This window comes from Salvelinus alpinus, chromosome 19 (assembly GCF_045679555.1).
Source record: "Salvelinus alpinus chromosome 19, SLU_Salpinus.1, whole genome shotgun sequence".
Classification (NCBI taxonomy): Eukaryota; Metazoa; Chordata; class Actinopteri; order Salmoniformes; family Salmonidae; genus Salvelinus; species Salvelinus alpinus.
The window spans coordinates 27,244,726-27,264,436 of NC_092104.1; the positions used below are offsets into that span (position 1 = coordinate 27,244,726).

The window sequence follows — 19,711 nt, forward strand, 5'->3', positions numbered from 1 at the left end:
TATTATTCTGATATTTCACATTCTTAAAATAAAGTGGTGATCCTAACTGACCTAAAACAGGGAATTTTTTAATAGGATTAAATGTCAGGAATTGTGAAACTGAGTTTTATTGTATTTGGCTAAGGTGTATGTAAACTTCCGACTAAAACTGTACCACATCTACACTGGTGTTATCAGAGTTCTTGTGTTGACTTGTTAAATTTCTAATTAACTTTAGATTTATAACTCCACAAATAAGTTTGTCTCATGAAGATGGAATTTACCACATGCAAAAACCATTCCCCACATTGGTATCTTGGTGTAACAGGTACTACCCAATTGTTTTATGTCACCATCCTCTAAATTAAGATTTATGTCAACCTCTTTAGCGTCCAGAATTTGTGCCAGATGAAGCTGGGAAACTGTTTCATGAGTTAGATTTATTTATGCTACGAAGAAATGGAGTAGGCAAGAGTAAATGTCGCTGGTGTTTTACGTCGGCACAATCAGCTGAGCGAGCGGAACTACTACGTTGACATATGACAACAAACTACTGTACTTAGCTAGCTATCGTTAAAGTGCTGAGATACATAATTTTAAATGCTCCTTTATTTCAAGGAAGATGCCTAGCTGCTAAACATGTCATGACATTTGCAGCCATTACTTGTGCGACTATGTTTATCTACGTTTTTGTTAGTAGCTTGAGCTAGCTGTCTTGCTAACATGTTCAGTTTGATGCATCCTGTAAACTTGTTTGTCTTTGCATTGTTGATGACAATACCCAATGCTGTAGGCTCTTCATATGAGATCACAGTGGATGTCGGGAAGCCATCAGGACATCTGAAACATTTCTGGAGGAGCACTGGTTTCTGGTAGGATGATGCACCTTTTTGATTTAGTTTAGAATCATGTCATATTTTGTGGCTATGCTACCTTTCATGGCTACTTTCTGTTAGTCATTGACCACTTTGCACTAGTGTTAAAACACAATATACAACTAAAACTACCTTATTATTAAAATAACGGCAGGACCACATGCAAAAAAACTATTTGTCATAGCCTATTTTGTATTCGTATTTATGTAGGATCCCCATTAGCAGCTACTCTTCCTGGGGTCCAACAACATTAAGGCAGTTAAACAATTTAAAATATTACTATAACACTTTTCACAACACATTAACTGTGTTCCCTCAGGTCACTACACTACTATCGCATATCTACAATACCAAATCTGTGTGTAGAGTGCGTTTTTATCATGTGTATGTGTAACCGATGTGAAATGGCTAGCTATTTAGCGGTGGTGCGCGCTAATAGCGTTTCAATCGGTGACATCACTTGCTTTGAGACCTTGAAGTAGTGGTTCCCCTTGCTCTGCAAGGGCCGTGGCTTTTGTGGAGCGATGGGTAACGATGCTTCGTGGGTGACTGTTGTTGATGTGTGCAGAGGATCCCTGGTTCGCGCTCGGGTCGGGGCGAGGGAACGGACTAAAGTTATACTGTTACATATGTGTGTCTCTTCACAGTGCCTGCTGTTCCATAAGGTGTATTTTTCTGTTTTTAAAAATTGGATTGACTTTGGTAAACACAGGGATTCCCAATGGGGCAACCACAGAGGAGGTTCAATTTGCCCACTACTCAGTTAATTGTAAACACATGCTTTCTACCCCTCTCCAGCCCCCCTCTTCCACACACCCAGTCCAACCAGTATGACCTGAGCAGGGACCAGGAGCTGAACCTGGCCTACGTGGGCTCTGTCCCCCATGGAGGGATTCAGCAGGTTCGGATCCACTGGATGCTGGAGCTGATCACAGCACAGTGAGTATGGGGGTGCCTGCTTTAGGGCCTTGTGGTGGGTTAGTAAATCAAATATGTAAATGTTGTGACCTTTGTATGTTGTATATCCCATTGTGATATGTCGCATTAATCTAATTCAAAGTATTGTTTTGTAGTATTGACAAAGGAGAACTCCAGTACAACTTTAGCCAACTGGACCAGCTGATTGACCTCTTGTGGATAAATGGACTACTCCCAGGTACAGTACTTTAACCCACCTGATCTGGTGAAATTTTATATATATATTACATTACAGTTGAAGTCGGAAGTTTGCATACACCTTAGCCAACTACATTTAACTCAGTTTTTCACAATTCCTGACATTTAATCCAGGTAAAAATTCTCTGTTTTAGGTCAGTTAAGATAACCACTATTTTAAGATTGTGAAATATCAGAATAATAGTAGAGAGAATTATTTATTTCAGCTTTTATTTCTTTCATCACATTCCCAGTGGGTCAGAAGTTTACATACACTCAATTAGTATTTGGTAGCTTTGCCTTTAAATTGTTTAACTTGGGTCAAACTTTTCTGGTAGCCTTCCACAAGCTTCCCACAATAAATTGGGTGAATTTTGGCCCATTCCTCCTGACAGAGCTGGTGTAACTGAGTCAGGTTTGTAGGTCTCCTTGCTCGCATATGCTTTTTCAGTTCTGCCCACAGATTTTCTATGGGATTGAGGTCAGGGCTTTGTGATGGCCACTCCAATACCTTGACTTTGTCTTTAAGCCATTTTGCCACAACTTTGGAAGTATGCTTGGGGTCATTGTCCATTTGGAAGACCCATTTGCGACCAAGCTTTAACTTCCTGACTGATGTCTTGAGATGTCGCTTCAATATATCAACATAATTTTCCTACCTCATGATGCCATCTATTTTGTGAAGTGCACCAGTCCCTCCTGCAGCAAAGGACCCCCACAACATGATGCTGCCACCCCCGTGCTTCACGGTTGGGATGGTGTTCTTCGGCTTGCAAGCCTCCCCCTTTTTCTTCCAAACATAACGATGGTCATTATGGCCAAACAGTTCAATTTTTTTTTCATCAGACCAGAGGACATTTCTCCAAAAAGTGCCATATTTATCCCCATGTGCAGTTGCAAACCGTAGTCTGGCTTTTTTATGGCAGTTTTGGAGCAGTGGCTCTTCCTTGCTGAGCGACCCTTCAGGTTATGTCGATATAGGAATCGTTTTACTGTGGATATAGATACATTTGTACCGGTTTCCTCCAGCATCTTCACAAGGTCCTTTGCTGTTGTTCTGGGATTGGTTTGCACTTTTCGCACTGAAGTACGTTCATTTCTAGGAGACAGAACGCGTCTCATTCCTGAGCGGTATGACAGCTGCATGGTCCTTTGGTGTTTATACTTGTGTACTATTGTTTGTACAGATGAACATGGTACCTTCAGGTATTTGGAAATTGCTCCCAAGGATGAACCAGACTTGTGGAGGTCTAAAAAAAAAATTCTGAGGTCTTGGCTGATTTATTTTGATTTTCCCATGATGTCAAGCAAAGAGGCACTGAGTTTGAAGGTAGGCCTTGAAATACATCCACAGGTACCACTACAATTGACTCAAATGATGTCAATTAGCCTATCAGAAGCTTCTAAAGCCATGACATCATTTTCTGGAATTTTCCAAGCTGTTTTAAGGCACAGTCAACTTAGTGTTTGTAGGCTTCTGACCCACTGGAATTGTGATACCGTGAATTATAAGTGAAATAATATGTCTGTAAACAATTGTTGGAAAAATTACTTGTGTTATGCACAAAGTAGATGTCCTAACTGACTTGCCAAAACTGTAGTTTGTTAACAAGGAATTTGTGGAGTGGTTGAAAAACGAGTTTTAATGACTCCAACCTAAGTGAATGTAAACTTCTGACTTCAACTGTATATATATATATATCTTGTGGCAGTCCAGGGGGTTGGGTCAAGACGTTTACACAGATCAGACACGGACAGAGTAGGATTAGCTCGGTTTCAAGGGTGTTTATTAAATAATAAATCAAAAGAAAAGGATAGTTCTCCCCCATGAGACCCTCTCCGGGACACCGTCTTCAACTACTCGGAAGTCACCTTACTTCCCCCAGTCCTCCCCTGTGTGCTGCCCATTCGGCAGCTTTATGGGGCTTTTACAGCTGGTTAGCAATCAGCCCCAATTAGTCCTGGGCGGAAAGCCCGTCGAGACCTGGCACATCCAGCAGATGGAGCCATCGCCACGTGATGTATACTCCGTCTGTCACCAGGCTTCAACGAGTCTCCCCTTGGTGGCTGACCTGCTGTACGCCACTATATATATATATATATATGTATATATATGTGTGTGGGTGTGTGTATGTATATATATATATATATATATACTAAACAAAAATATAAACGCAACAATTTCAAAGATTTTACAGAGTTCATGTAAGGAAATTGATTTCACAAGACTGGGAATACAGATATGCATATGTTGGTTTCAGATACCTTTAAAAAAAAAAAAAATAGGAGTGTGTATCAGAAAACCAGTCAGTTCCACAATTTGCCTCATCCAGAGCGACACATCTCCTTCACAGAGTTGATCGTGGCCTGTGAAATGTTGTACCATTCCTCTTCAATAGCTGTGCGAAGTTGCTGGATATTAGCGGGAACTGGAACACGCTGTTGTACATGTCGATCCAGAGCATCCCATCATGCTCAATAGCTTACATGTCTTGTGAGTATGCAGGCCACGGAAGAACTGGGACATTTTAATATTCCAGGAATTGTGTACAGATCCTTGTGACATGGGGTTATGCATTATCATGCTGAAACATGAGATGATGGCAACAGATGAATGGCACGACAATGGGCCTCAGGATCTCGTCACGGTATCTCTGTCCATTCAAATTGCCATCAATAAAATGAAATTGTGTTTGTTGTCCGTAGCTTATGCCAGCCCATACCATAACCCCACCACCTTGGGGCACTCTGTACACAACATTGACATCAGCAAACTACCTGTCCACACGACGCAATACACGTTGTTTGCCATCTGCCTGGTACAGTTGAAACTGGGATTCATCTGTGAAGAGCACACTTCTCCAGCGTGCCATCGAAGGTGAGCATTTGCCCACTGAAGTTGGATACAACGCCAAATTGCAGTCATGTCAACACTCTGGTAAGGACAAAGAGAATGCAGATCAGCTTCCCTGACAGCTTGTGCAGAAATTCTTCAGTTGTCTGGGTGATGGTCTCAGATGATCCCGCAAGTGAAGAAGCCGGATGTGGAGGTCCTGGGCTGGCGTGGTTACAAGTGGTCTGCAGTTGTGAGGCCGGTTGGACGTACTGCCAAATTCTCTAAAATGACTTGAGGCGGCATATGGTAGAGAAATTAACATTCAATTCTCTGGCAGCAGATCTGGTGGACGTGCCAATTGCATGCTCCCTCAACTTGAGACATCTGTGGCCTTGTGTTGTGTGACAAAACTGCACATTTTAGAGTGGCCTTTTATTGTCCCCAGCACAAGATGCACCTGTGTAATGACCATGCTGTTTAATCAGTTTCTTGATATGCCATACCAGTCCAGTCAGGGGGATGGATTATCTTGGCAAAAGAAAAATGCTCACTAACAGGGATGTGCACACATTTGTTAATAACAGTTGAGAAAAATACAACTTTTGTGTGTATAGAAAATGTCTGGGATCTTTTTTTTCAGCTCATGGAACCAAAACTTTACATGTTGCATTTATATTTTTGTTCAGTATATGCTTTCTCAGTAGTATTTTTCTCTTTGACTATGGTTCATATTGAGTTTTTTTCTACTTGTTTGTTGCAGGTTTTGAATTGATGGGCAGTGTGAACAACTACTTCACCAACTTTGAAGACAAAATGCAGGTGGAGGAGTGGAGAAACCTGGTGCATCTCATTGCAAAGAGGTATATTGGTGAGTATACTGTTCAGTGATAGGGGAACACACAGTAACGTATGTAATCTTATGGATCATATAAATGGTATACTAACTAACACTATTCATCCTGAATTACAGAGAAGTATGGCTTGGGAAGTGTATCTCTGTGGAACTTTGAAACATGGAATGAACCGAACAATCATGACTTTGACAACGTCACTGTGTCTATCCAAGGTATAAAAAAAAATATATATTCCGACAGGTGGCATCAGTCCTGTACCATCATACTTTCTGTAAGGAATGAAAGAAAGCATAATATAATCTCATCTGATGAATAATAATTTGTATGTAGTCTATCTCAGCACCCACTCGAGGCTATTGGTCTGCTTCCACCTCCAGGGTTCCTGAACTACTATGATGCCTGTTCGGAGGGCCTGCGGGCAGCAAGTAGGGCCCTGCGCTTGGGCGGTCCAGGAGACTCCTGCCACACCCCACCACACTCCCCCTACTGCTGGGCCATGCTGCAGCACTGCTACAATGGCACAAACTTCTTCACTGGGGAGACAGGGGTGCGGCTGGACTACATCGCCCTGCACAAAAAGGTGGGCCTGGGACTGTGGTGTGTGTAAACTGCACACCTTCATTACTATGTTTTAACCATTATTCTGTCTGACTCTAGTCTCCTAACAAGAGAACAGTGCCTAATCCTGACAATTGAAGCACTCACAGTTTCAGGATGAAAACTGGCTTGAGCTTGTGAGACTCAGTTCAAGTTTAGGTTTTGCTTTCTTTCAGGGTGGAGGCTATTCGTTACCCATCATGGAACAGGAGATCCAGACAGTGAGAGAGATCCAGGAGCATTTCCCTCTCTTCCGAACTCTGCCGGTTTACAATGATGAGGCCGATCCATTGGTGGGCTGGTCCAAACCTCTGGCGTGGAGGGCTGATGTGACATATGCAGCCATGGTGGTCAAGGTATGAAACAGTTAACTGACTTGTCTGTTGTCTGTCCTGATTGCTATCTCCTATGTCCACCAGGTTTGGGGTCAATTCCATTTAAATTCCAAACTTTCCTCATTGAAATGCTTGAGGAACATTGGAATTGGAATTTCTGTGCTTATTGAATTGACTGTATTGAAATGGAATTGACCCGAACCCTGCTGTCCACCAGGTGATCTCCCAACACCAGGACCTGCTGTTGTCTGACCAGAACAATACCATCAACTACACCCTGCTAAGCAATGACAATGCCTTCCTCAGCTACCACCCTCATCCGTTCACCCAGCGCACCCTGACGGCCCGCTTCCAGGTCAACAACACCCAGCCCCCCCACGTCCAGCTGCTCAGGAAGCCTGTACTGACCGTCATGGGGCTGCTTGCTCTGCTAGGTGAGGCTCTCTCCTGTACTGACCGTCATGGGGCTGCTCGCTCTGCTAGGTGAGGCTCTCTCCTGTACTGACCGTCATGGGGCTGCTTGCTCTGCTAGGTGAGGCTCTCTCCTGTACTGACCGTCATGGGGCTGCTCGCTCTATTTATTTACTTCACCTTTATTTAACCAGGTAGCCCAGTTGAGAACAAGTTTTCATTTACAACTGCGACCTGGCCAAGATGGAGCAAAGCAGTGCGACGAAACACAGTTACACAAACAAACGTACAGTCAATAACACAATAGAACAAAAAATCAAATAATAATAAATAAGTAGTTATTTTCAATAGCTGTTGTCTTTTCTTGTAGTGATAAGTGTATAGAACAGTTCTTCAGTTCTTTTTTCCCCCCACCAATTTTGGTGGGACTTAATCTGTCTACCCAGATGTTATAACTTTATGAAATTGTTTAGTTTTTTTTATTTTATTGTTTTGCAAAAAGGAGAGACTCAGGTACTGTCTGAGGTTGTGGAGGTTGGGGGGACTGACAACAGCACTGTGGGGGTCCTTGCCAGTACCCATGACCCCCTCATGTCCTGGACCTCTGACAGCTGGCAGGCCACTGTGCTGATCTATAACAGCGATGACACCAGCACATCTACCACCACCGACCTCATTAGGGTCTCTCTCAAAGGATTCACAGGACAGAAAGGTGGGTGTTGACAAATGTCTGAATCAGGACTAAGTTTTACTTCATATGTAGAGTGCATTCAGAAAGAATTCAGACCTCTTCCCTTTTTCCACATTGTTACGTTACAGCCTTATTCTAAAATGGATTGAATAAAAAATCCTAAATCTACACACAATACCCCATATTGACAAAGCGAAAACAGATTTTTAGAAGTCTTTGCAAATGTATAAAAAAAAATAAACATACCTTAATACTAAATCAGACATTTTCTATGAGACTCGAAATTGAGCTTAGGTGCATCCTGTTTCCATTGATCATCCTTGATATTTCTACAACTTGGAGTCCACTTGTGGTAAATTCAATTTATTGAACATGATTTGGAAAGGCACACACCTGTCTATATAAGGTTCCACAAAACAAAGCCATGAGTTCAAAGGAATTGTCCGTAGAGCTCCGAGAAGGGATTGTGTCGGCACAGATCTGGGGAGGTGTACCAAAAGATGTCTGCAGCATGGAAGGTCTCCAAGAACAGTGGCCTCTATCATTCTTAAACGGAAGACGTTTGGAACCACCAAGACGCTTCCTAGAGCTGGCCGCCCGGTCAAACTGAGCAATCGGAGGAGAAAGGCCTTGATCAGGGAGGTGAACAAGAATCCAATCGTCACTTTGACAGAGCTCCTCTGTGGAGATGGGAGAACCTTCCAGAAGGACAACCATCTGTGTAGCACTCCACCAATCAGGCTTTATGGTAGACTGGCCAGACAGAAGCCACTCCTCAGTAAAAGGCACATGACAGCCCGCTTGGAGTTTTCCAAAAGGCACCTAAAGACTCTCAGACCATGAGAAACATGATTCTCTGGTCTGATGAAACCAAGATTGAACTCTTGGTCCTAAATGCCAAGCGCCATGTCTGGCGGAAACCTGGCACCATCCCTACGGTGGAGCATGGTGGTGGCAGCATCATGCTGTAGGGACCTTTTTTAGTGGCAGGGACTGGGAGACTAGTCAGGATCGAGGCATAGATGAACGGAACAAAGTACAGAGAGATCCTTGATGAAAATCTGCTCCAGAGCGCTCAGGACCTCAGACCGGGGGCAAAGGTTCACCTTCCAACAGGACAATGACCCTAAGCACACAGCCAAGACAATGCAGGGAGTGGCTTCGGGACAAGTCTCTGAATGTCCTTGAGTGGCCCAGCCAGAGCCCGGACCTGAACCTGATCGAACATCTCTGGAGTGACCTGAAAATATCTGTACAGCAATGCTCCCCATCCAACCTGACAGAGCTTGAGAGGATCTGCAGAGAAGAATAGGAGAAACTCCCAAAATACAAGTGTGCCAAGCTTGTAGCGTCATACCCAAATAGTCTCAATGCTGTAATCGCTGCCAAAGGTGCTTCAGCAAAGTACTGGAGTAAAGGGTCTGAATACTTATCTAAATGTGATGTTTCAGTTTAATTGTAATAAATGAGCAAACATTTCTAAACACATTTTTGTTTTATCATTATGGGGTATTGTGTGTATATTGACACAAACAATTTAATACATTTTAAAATAAGGCTGTAACGTAACAAAATGTGGATAAAGTCAAGGAGTTTGAATACTTTCCGAAGGCACTGTATATACTCAACTTTAAATGCTTCTTTGATGTTGCAAACAAAATTGCAGTTGGATTAAAATGTATTACTCATTTTACAGTATGTTGACACTCAGTTCCGTAAGTATTGGATTTGAACTGTGTTAGTAGATGAGCAAAAGAGTGACTTCAGCAGTTTCATGAATTGTGATTTTGACTTTAGGACTTGTGTATGTGACATATTACCTGGACAACAATGTGACCAACCCATCCCAGCTGTGGCAGAGCATGGGCAGCCCAGACTACCCCACAGCAGAGCAGTTCAGACAGCTGAGGAACATTGAGGTACAAAGAAAAACACCTTCTTCCATGAAAATAACATTTCTCTCAAATAACTCACTCTCAATAAGTAAGCTTATATTTCAGTCAATCACATCATATATTCCTCTTTGTTTTAAGTGACAGCAATGTATGAACATGGTCAGTTTTTTAATGGAATGAACTACAGCCATTGTAGCTGAGCTGAATGGTTTGTGTTGATTTAACCCCAGGATCCTCAGGTGGATGGACCTCTGCCCCTCCCTGCTGAGGGCATCCTGACCATGCGGGCCAAGCTCTATGTGCCCTCTGTCCTCCTCATACATGTGTGTGCCCAGCCTAAGGCCAAGCCAGACCAGGTCAGTGCCACCAGCGGACATGGGCTTTGATGACAGTATTATCCACACCTTGCTGATTAATTTGTCTATCATTTCTCAGGATGGTATTTTCAAACTGTCCTGTTAAATCATCAATACCCTAACTGTATTTTATTGATCTCTTAAGGTGAATGGATTGCGATTCATCAGCATCACAAAAAGCCAAGTTATGATTGTGTGGAAAGATCATTGTGTACATTCCAAGTAAGTACTTTTTGGGTGGGGGGGCTCTTCTACTTAGTGGTGAGTTGACATGTTTTATTTTATTTGTAGGTGCATTAAGACGTTTGAGGTGGAGTTCTCCAAAGACCAGGAAGAATTCAAGAGGGTAAACACCCGGGATACCATTTTCACATCCTATGTATATTCACCAGGTAAAAATGGTTTAGAAAGTTCTAACTTTCTTTTGTGATCTTATGCAGTAGTTGGCCTGTATTAAGCATTGTGGATTCACATTTGAAAATGTGTCATTTGATTACAGAAAACCTGGAGGTTAGTGGTAGCTACAGAGTACGAGCTGTGGACTACTGGGGAAGAACTGGAGAATATTCACTGACTGAGAAATATTCAGAGGAAAACTAGAAGTTAACTAGTGTTTCCTACATGGTACCATGACTGATTGTACAAAAGCATATTTTTGTTACATTTTTACTTTAAGAAAATATAAATCGGCATTATTGCTGCTCCAATGTATTGTTGACTTAGTCTGAAATGTTTGTTTACATGGAATAATTTTTCCATACAAATATTGTGTAATTTCACAATCAATAAGTACAATTATTTATTTGTTTTACCATTTTGAATCTTTTTTTAATGCTCATGAGACAGTGATAACATTAGAATGCTCATGTTTTCCCCCTGCACAATGTACTCGCCAACTACGTTGCCAAAACAAACTGATGAACAGTGAATGAGCGATAACGCAGCGGTGTTAATATTCATATAGGTATTTCTGTGATGTAGAGTCTACCTCCATTGGATTGGTGCAGGCGTCATGCTCAAATGTACAATTATATTTATATACAGTACCAGTCAAATGTTTGGACACCTACTCAATTTTTACATTGTAGAATAATAGTGAAGGCAAACTATGAAAGAACACATATGGAATCATGTAGTAACCAAAAAAGTGTTAAACAAATCAAAAGATTTTAGGTTCTTCAAAGTAGCTACATTTATCCTTTGACAGCTTTTCACACTTGGCATTCTCTCAACCAGCTTCACTTGGAATGCTTTTCCATACAATATATTTTGATTTGTTTAACATTTTTGGTTCACTATTATTCTACAATGTAGAAAATAAAGTAGGTGTCCAAACTTTTGACTGGTACTGTACATGAGGGGCATAATATAATTTTTATATAAAAGAATCTTATGCGATTTCCTCTTCAGTCATCAGTAAATATCTCTGTCCAAGCCAGGACATTGTATGGATCCCTTGGCAGCACAACAAGTTCCTTCATAGTAGACATTCAGCAAGCTCCTGTTGAGCAGAGAAAAATCAGAAGAGGGTCAACTGGGATGCTAAATTTGTTGGACATCCCAAAAATAAACATTTGCTTTAGTTGTAGAAAGCACATTTATGCTGGTAATAAATATTTGTTGAGTAGGAGATGAGTTAAGTAACTCTCAGTGAATGTTTGTAAAGGCGGCACTCAGCATTTACAGTAATGCAGACTGAACACTGATCCTTCCTCAAATGGTGTGGTCCGGATGACTGTAAAGCATTTCATAACAATTGTTGATATAAGGGCTTTATAAATAAAATAGGAAAAATGTAACCCATACCAGACTGCAGCACGGGCTCAAATTGTCCGGCCATGCAGATCTCTTCCTGCTTGGCGCGAATGCTCCTCTGGATGGCTGGTGGCAGGCCACGGGGGTTACGGGAGAATATCAGGGAGTAGCCATCCTCACAGCTTCCATCGTCCTTCAGGGTACGGCAGGCATATGTGATGGCATAGTTGTCATAGTCGGTGTCAATCACCCAGTAGTTGTCACCTGAGAGAAGAGGAGAGTATTGTGAGTATCGAGCGTGGCTTACTGGTTGTTTTTGCTGAGTCTCTTGTGTCTAAGTGTATTTGTGTATAACGGTATATTCAGAAGACGTACCTCCGCTGGACAGATAGCTGGCCAGGCCCTGGTAGTTCATGAACATCTTTCCAGGGTTGGCAGAGTCCGGCACGGTGTACTGGGCAGCCATGTCAGCGCACACAACCCAGAATCTGTAAATAGGGGAAAGTATTTCCAATCAATTTATCATAGATACAGTATTCATGTAAAATGGCTTTAAGTTACAAACATGTAGTAGATGTAAGGTTTTCAGTTTGACCCTTATACACAGATTCGGAAAGCCATGTTCAATTTTTAAGACTATTACCGTTTCATCAGAAATAACCTCCAGGCAGCTCTTACCCGAAAAGTGTGACACGTCCCTTGGAGGCGGCGACCATGGAGCCGTCGTCACCGATGGTGTACTCAGCTGAGATGTTGTCCTGGAGGAACAGTCCCTCAGGGTCCTTCTTCTGCAGAGCGTACCACTTCCCTGCGTACTGGAGCACACACAGATAAACTGGTTGGTTGAAGAGCCTTGCAAGTAGCCTAGGCAATTATTTCCTCCATACTGGAGCAGGAGTGTTGCAACTATTTTTCTAGCTGTGTACTGTGGCACTAGCACATAAAAAACAGATAGATGTAGGGCCTTGCAGGACAGCTTGGTCTTCTATAGAGGACTGTTTGTTTTACTCACTCTCTTGGGGTCAAAGTCCTCCTTGACATTGAAGCTGTCCACCACACAGGAGGCAGCCCAACTCTGCTCCAGACCCGCCAGGAGCACCACCACAAGGGCCAGCATATGGAAGTCCATTTCTAGAGAAGAGAGAAATTCCATAAGTATAACTTTATATGTAATAAAAACAAATCAATATTTTGATAATGCACAATAGCTGTTCCTCTCAATTGGTAACTACATTCTTATAAAAAGCCCATAACATAACAATATTCGCAGCAACATTTTAACATTCCCATGAAAAGTAGCAAAAACGTACCTACAAAGCAAGAGGTTAAGCTTCAATGAAGTTGCAGGTATGCGTTTCTCTTCTGTCTAGGATCCTTATATACACAAGGCACAGACGAGCTCACTGATTATTTTCACATCTTGGTCCTAAATGGAGGTTTAAATCTTAATCTATTACTAATCCAGTTAACAAAATCCTGCCCATAAACTGTTGCACTCTCCCATACACAATGAAACGGCTTTATGTAATTGTAGCAAGGGTGTATACTAGTCTAAACACAGAGAAAACAGGTCTAGGGAATTAGTTTACCTTAGCCAAGCCAAAGTACTGTTTACACATGGGCATGGCAACACCAAGGTATTAGATAGTTCTTCAGTGACATGGAAATGAGATGGAAATAAATGACATCTATTTCTTATCAGTTGGTATCACTTTCTTGGAACTCATAAAACATATTCATTGAACAATGATAAAAAAAGAGGGATTGGATGTCAAGTTCAGGCAGTTGAAGTAAGAGTAAACAATTATTCAATTGTAAGAATACACGCTTTATGAAAGTAACAGTCCACGTGGGACTTTATGTTCCTGCCCCTGGGTTAAGTAACATGATCTGTTGCACCAGTTTGGTTCTGTAATCCCAGACAAAATGTTCTTGGACAGGAGACCGCTGAAGCGCATTACAAGAGGGTTGACGCCAGGTGAAATGGGTGCATAAGTGTCATTTCTGAAAATGATTTCAGTGAGCAAGGCCATACATTGGATCATCCCTTGCTAACTTATACTGTGCACTATAGATAATATACATAGTTAACAAATAAAGCTTTTGTCTTTTTCTATTATTAAAACCACTTCTGTCATTGTTGCTGCTTATATTTAGCCTGGGGATGAGCTTGAATTACTGCGTCTTGGCACCTTTGGCTTCGGCCATGACAACACAGTGCCAGGTTAAGGGTCTGCTCCACTCCAGTCATGACAGCAGACCACAGTCCTCCTATTTACGTGCATGGCCATGACACAGAACAGTACAATCTTGTTTCATGTAATAATCTAATAATTTTTGTAGCTTCAGTTTTAATGTCTAGAAGATTAGAAAGAACAAATATTAGAGTTGATGGTTGATGAATGACGCTTCATATAGTGTAGACTAGAGGGGGGAAAAAATCCATAATAGCATATCCATTACTCAAAAACAAAGCAAGTGTGACAAAAAAAAGTAGTTGAAGCAAGTGCAAGGAAAAATGGAGAAAGGATGAAAGAATGAAGATTCAAAGACAGAATAAATATTTACCATTTATTTATCAAGTAGCATGTATGACATTGTCATGAGGGTGAGTAACAAGGGTACAAACATTTAACTTTACTTACAATACTGCATTTGTGATATTACAGTTCTGAATCCAAATAGCAAGCCATTATTTGATATGCCATGTAAATGACTACAAAAAACTATATTTGGTCTCCAGACCAAGTGAGGGTTTATCGGTTAGAGTGCACACGTCAGTAAAATAACTGTGCCGGAGAGTTTTGGACCAAGTATATCCAGGAAAATAAGAGTGGAAAAATACAGGAGCAGTGTGAAGAGCTTCACAGTAACTTCTCCCAGTGCCAGCTCATTTCAAAATCGACTCTTCACTGGCTGTAGTGAGACCAGGAAAAAAAGTAGATGTCAAGTTTATACAGAAACAATTAAGTGTTTAATAACATGAAGCAGCTGTTTTTACTGCCATATGTTGTTATTCAGGCTATTCCTATAGAACATGCAAAAGACCTATTGATGGACCTATATCTAAGCATGCAAATTTGTTTACTTAAAAGAACAAACATGAGGATAGCAAATTTGCCAGTAATCTCTTAAAAACAAACATGGACCTTTACCTTCAGCTAGCGCCTTGGTAATTTTTTCTTGTTCTTCACGAACCTTCTTCTCCTCTTCCTCAATCCTTCTTTCCTCCGCAGCAATAGGCTTTAGTTCATCTAAAATTAATTTAAAGGGGGAGAGGGTGTTAAAATCAAAACTTAAAATGGAATTACTTCTGAAAAAAATCAAACACCATATGATGTACCGGTAATCTATTTATGTGAAGAACTATGAAGAATCCTATGTTATTGCAGGTTTTCAACAAGTTGGAGGTCCGTGTCTGCATGGCTTCAATGTTAAGGTTGCTAGCCTAGCTAACGTTAGTCTGTGACCACAATATAGGACATTTGTACTCTAACGTTAGTATGCCACCACCTGAGGCGTCCATATGGCATGCCGCCTGTCTGCACAGTTAAGAGTCAATGCAAAACCTTTATTCAAGGTTCACAACTCACCATATCTCCTCTTGCCAAATACTATACCAGCTAACAACGCTGAGTACCTTGCTGTCTGTAATGAGAAACAAATAACGCATCAGACAGTATCACTCAGGCAATGATTTAATGCTAACATTAGACAAATGCTAGCTAATTCACGGGCTTTTTTATTTCACATTTATTTAACTAGGCAAGTCAGTTAAGAACAAATTCTTATTTACAATGACGGCCTACGCAGGGCCAATTGTGCACCGCCTTATGGGCCTCCCAATTACGGCCAGTTGTGATACAGCCTGGAATCGAACCAGGGTAGACCGCTGCGCCACTCGGTAGCCCACAACAACAATCTGCATGCAATGTCAAAGCTGTCAGCTGATGCATAACATGCGCAAATGATTGCAGGTTTGGAAGTAATAGCTATGTGTTGAAAATGTAGCTAACTAACGTTATTGAATTATTCCACTAGCTAGGTTGTTAGTTAGCCAGCTGTCTGAGTTTGGCAGAGGTCTTGGACAATGCAGCTTTGTTATGCAACTTATTCGCTGCAAATTAGGAAACAATTCACGATTTATTTTTAAATAAAACTACTTTCAACAGCATGTTACACAAATGTGTTGGAACAAACCTTAATAAGCGGTGACACTGCCACTGGAGGGACCATTTTGCTGCTGGTTTGTGTTGGTTAGCCTGCTCCGAAATTTTGCACAACAGCAGCACCAGAGGTCACTTTACTGATGAAAAGGATTGTGGGAAAATGCCGGTGTCTAATTTTGTTAGCGCTATCTGGAATCCTTGGGATGTCCCGCCCCCTAACCATAACCCTTACCTAACCTTAATCATGGATTAAACCATTGAAAATACTGTAATGAAACCGTCCCAAGGATTCTATATAGCGTTATCAAAGCCACAATGTCAAAAACCCCGCCTATTTCTACAATGTCTCTTTTTAAAATAAATTTTTAAACCTAATCCTAACCTCAACCACATTGCTAACTTTATGCCTAATCCTAACCTTACATTAAGACCAAAAACCTCATGTTTGTTGTCAAGTTTTACGATATGGACATTTTAACTTTGTGGCTGTGATAACTAGTGAAAACCCCTTCACGTTCACTTGTGGTTCATGTTTTATAAAATTACAAAAAATATCTTGATTTTATCAAACTTTATAATCCTCAACTTCATAACCGAGTATTTACCTACATGTTCTAGATTATCAAGTGTGACGTATTAAACTCGCCCACCACTTTCTGCTCTATCAACACTAACCACAAGATGCCAGCAGCTGCAAGCTTTTGTGGGTCTTTGCTTCAGACAGGGAGCAGGCTAATTGGGCAGGATCAGACAGGACATTCTTAGCAAAGTAGCGTGTTTCAATCATTAAATGCATAAAAATATATAAAAAAGGAGCAATAGAATCAACTTGACCTGACAGGGCAAGTTGCTTCATAGCTGTGGAGCTCTTTATGACAATGCACTGTCTATATGGTATTGTTAACAGGCCTACCCTTTGGGGGAGAAGCACTCTCATTAGGTAATATGTGTGAAGTGCAGGGGTAGAAATGGAGAAAGAAAATCACTCCTGGAACCCTTCAATGTAAAATCGATGAATTCAATGTGAATTGCAAAATTTTACATCACAAAATGTTTTCACGCCCAGAACCCCCTTCCCCCAGACCCCCTCCCATTTCCACCCCTTCCACCCCAGAACCCCCCACCCCCATGCATATCTGACGGGTAAGACAAGAGGGTGCATGGGTTTTCAGCAGTTTCAAAGTTAACATTACTTTATTCAACCCGATACTATATATGTTGCCAATGTAAGGAAGATCAGGCAGATGTGTCTTACAAAGTCCTAAACAGTTAGCTGTAGCATCATGTAGTGTGTCCAACTCCACAACAAAGGGAGATCTTCATTGCTGTCCTTTTGGCAAACCTAATTTTCCCCCGGTTCTTCATGTTTGCGGTGTACTCGTGGGATTTCAGTTTGGCGTAGTAGTCTGAGAACTTGTTGAAGAGGATGGAGATGGGCAGTCCGTTCAGTATGATTCCAAAGGAAATACAGAAGAAAGCAAAGAGACGCCCCAGGATGGTCTCTGGATACATGTCTCCATAGCCCACGGTGGAGATGCTCACCTGGAGTGCAGAAATTACAAGAGTTATGGAACTTGAACCCCTTTCACAGTGAAAATGTAAAAGTGTTATCTGTCACTTCAGTCACAACTTAAGAAATTCATATGAATACCCTTTCAGAGAGAGGTATACAGGGCCTAAAAGTGGCCTGACTTTATGTCCAGAGTGTTGATCATAATTAAGCACATACGGCATGCTTCATGTGAACAGGCACGGACATGGACAGATACACATATTCTAATGGAGGTGCGCTGACCTAAAGTCCACCCTGTAATAGCATTATGGTATTAAGACACTATCCAGGAACCATATAAACCATCCATTTAAATAATGTCAGACCATGTAGTTCATATGAAAAGGTTACTGGTACTTTGATCAGTGTTTAAGCGTATCATTCAGTTAGTGGCCACTGACAGCCATTAGTACACAGTGCAGTAGGTAGTATTATGAGGTGACTACAGAGCGAGCCATAGACCGGACACACTACAGACCTGAAGCCAGACCTGAGCCTCACTGCATCATCGCTGGAAGATCACCAGAAACATAGCTGAATATAAAGCTACAAAGAATGAAAGTTAGACTTTTTAAAAACTCCTAATGGCCTATTGTGAACTAATATACTTACAGCAGCCCACCACCATGCATGGGGGATGCTTGTGAAGTTGGTTTGGGGCACGTCATGCTCCACAGTGTAGACCATGGCAGAGAAGGCGAAGATTCCCATGGCGATGAAGAGGAAGAGGCAGCCCACCTGCTGGTAGCACTGGCGGAGTGTGAAGCCAAACGCCCTCAGTCCGGTGGAGTGGCGCGCCAGCTTCAAGATACGAAATATACGCATCAGCCGCATGATCCGCAACACCTGGCCCAGCTTCCCCACCTGCCCAACTGTCCTCATGTCATGTTCGTGCTTCACGTAGTCATTGTTTTCAAAGCACTCCAAAGCCAGCTGCAAGTACTGAGGTAGAATAGCGATCAGGTCCACCGTGTTGAGCATGCTCCTGGCGAAAGTCTGGAGGTCAGGTGTGGACACCAGCCTGAGCAGATACTCCATGGTGAAAAAAGCAATGCACAGAGACTCCACAAATTCACAGTAGGTCTTCCCGCTCAATTGGCCAGAGGGAGTCTTGTACTGCATATCCTCTACTGTGTTGAGTGTCATGGCCACCAGGGATACCAGGACAAACAGGCTGGAGACCAAGGCCATGAGCTTGGCAGGGACAGAGGAGAAAGGTTTTTCCATTAGGTTCCAGATCACTCTGCGGTTATGGCCCATGAACATGTCCTGAAACAGCTCCTCATTCTCCTCGATCTCCACCTCAGCCTCCAGCTCTCTCTGGATGTTCAGCTGCTCGTTTATTTCGTCCTGTCGCTCCTCAAAGGAAATCCGGCAGCAGCGGTGGGTGTTCTTGATCCTCACGCCCCAGTAGTTGATCTCCTCCAGAAAGTTTCTGGGACACAGCTCGTCTTTTATCCACAGCACCCCAGTTCTGTAGAAGGTGAAGATGTTGTTGAAAATCTCTGGGTCCCTGTCAAAGAAGTACTCATTTTTCTTGACTTGGTAATCGTCACACAGGTCCAGTTTCTTGTTGTGGTCTGTATAGGTGGCAAGCCGCCCTATCCTAGTTTTGGGGTACCTGGCCGCCAACCGGTAAGCTATCTGATAGGACTTCCCCCCAACATTGATGTTGAGATTGTAATTCTTGGTGGGTGAAGCCAGCCTTGAAAGAAGAGCCAAAGGCTTCTCATCTTCCTCATCCTCATACTCAGAGTAGATGTCATAAATGTCCTTGCTCAGTTCCTGCATGGAATTCCACTCTTTTATACAGCTGTCCTTGGTGAATGGAAGGGTGCTGTCTTCTGAGGGTCTTCTAAGTTCAGCATTAGGCCCAGTGACTTTGTAGTTAGGGAAGAGGCTCTGCCTCCTGTTCCAAAGGTTGAGCATCCTCCCGGTGCTTCCCATGTCGTTGCCTTCCGTGGGCTATACAGCAGACGGCAGATTCAAATCTGGGAGCATTACTGTTCTACTTTAATACCCCCCTCTGATTAAGCACATGCAGAGGATGTTAGCAGGATGCATTGCGTGTCACGGCCCCATCAATGATGCTGACAGAGGATCCATGTGCTTACAGAACATTTACATACCATTATCCCCTCCCAAGCTCCTCTGGCCCTGTGTGTAATGTAAGTGCTTTAATGTGTTTGGACCCCAGGAAGAGTGGGGATCCCTAATAAATACAAATACGTCTGTCAGTGAACACACTTCA

At 42.2% G+C, this 19,711-nt stretch overlaps 3 protein-coding genes across 6 annotated transcripts; 1 reads left to right on the top strand and 2 right to left on the bottom strand.

The window, feature by feature from the left end:
* The first annotated feature begins 413 nt into the window (after positions 1–413).
* On the top strand, positions 414–11,624 carry idua (alpha-L-iduronidase). Of its 2 annotated transcripts, XM_071352724.1 has the most exons (15): positions 414–534; positions 773–851; positions 1,653–1,793; positions 1,928–2,010; positions 5,606–5,713; positions 5,816–5,911; positions 6,077–6,279; positions 6,473–6,652; positions 6,849–7,065; positions 7,545–7,754; positions 9,531–9,652; positions 9,859–9,984; positions 10,130–10,206; positions 10,276–10,376; positions 10,484–11,624. In XM_071352724.1, the coding sequence occupies exons 1-15, from the start codon at positions 519–521 to the stop codon at positions 10,582–10,584; spliced, it is 1,860 nt and encodes a 619-aa protein (XP_071208825.1). In that variant the 5' UTR covers positions 414–518; the 3' UTR covers positions 10,585–11,624. The 2 variants fall into 2 exon arrangements, with proteins under 2 accessions (XP_071208825.1, XP_071208824.1); XM_071352723.1 differs by having other exon boundaries at positions 427–851.
* On the bottom strand, positions 10,770–16,209 carry LOC139545207 (purpurin-like). 3 transcript variants are annotated; one of them, XM_071352726.1, is made up of 9 exons: positions 15,940–16,209; positions 15,333–15,387; positions 14,895–14,993; positions 13,054–14,655; positions 12,752–12,870; positions 12,418–12,554; positions 12,115–12,227; positions 11,791–12,003; positions 10,770–11,485 (listed from the first exon to the last, which is right to left on the bottom strand). In XM_071352726.1, exons 5-9 carry the CDS (start codon positions 12,866–12,868, stop codon positions 11,475–11,477), a joined length of 591 nt encoding a protein of 196 aa, XP_071208827.1. In that variant the 5' UTR covers positions 12,869–12,870; positions 13,054–14,655; positions 14,895–14,993; positions 15,333–15,387; positions 15,940–16,209; the 3' UTR covers positions 10,770–11,474. The 3 variants fall into 3 exon arrangements, with proteins under 3 accessions (XP_071208827.1, XP_071208828.1, XP_071208826.1); XM_071352727.1 differs by having other exon boundaries at positions 13,050–14,655; XM_071352725.1 differs by having other exon boundaries at positions 12,752–14,655.
* An 850-nt stretch (positions 16,210–17,059) lies between these two features.
* On the bottom strand, positions 17,060–19,463 carry LOC139545208 (potassium voltage-gated channel subfamily V member 2-like). The gene is made up of 2 exons (XM_071352729.1): positions 18,073–19,463; positions 17,060–17,450 (listed from the first exon to the last, which is right to left on the bottom strand). Exons 1-2 carry the CDS (start codon positions 19,405–19,407, stop codon positions 17,190–17,192), a joined length of 1,596 nt encoding a protein of 531 aa, XP_071208830.1. The 5' UTR covers positions 19,408–19,463; the 3' UTR covers positions 17,060–17,189.
* Between the last annotated feature and the right edge of the window lie 248 nt (positions 19,464–19,711).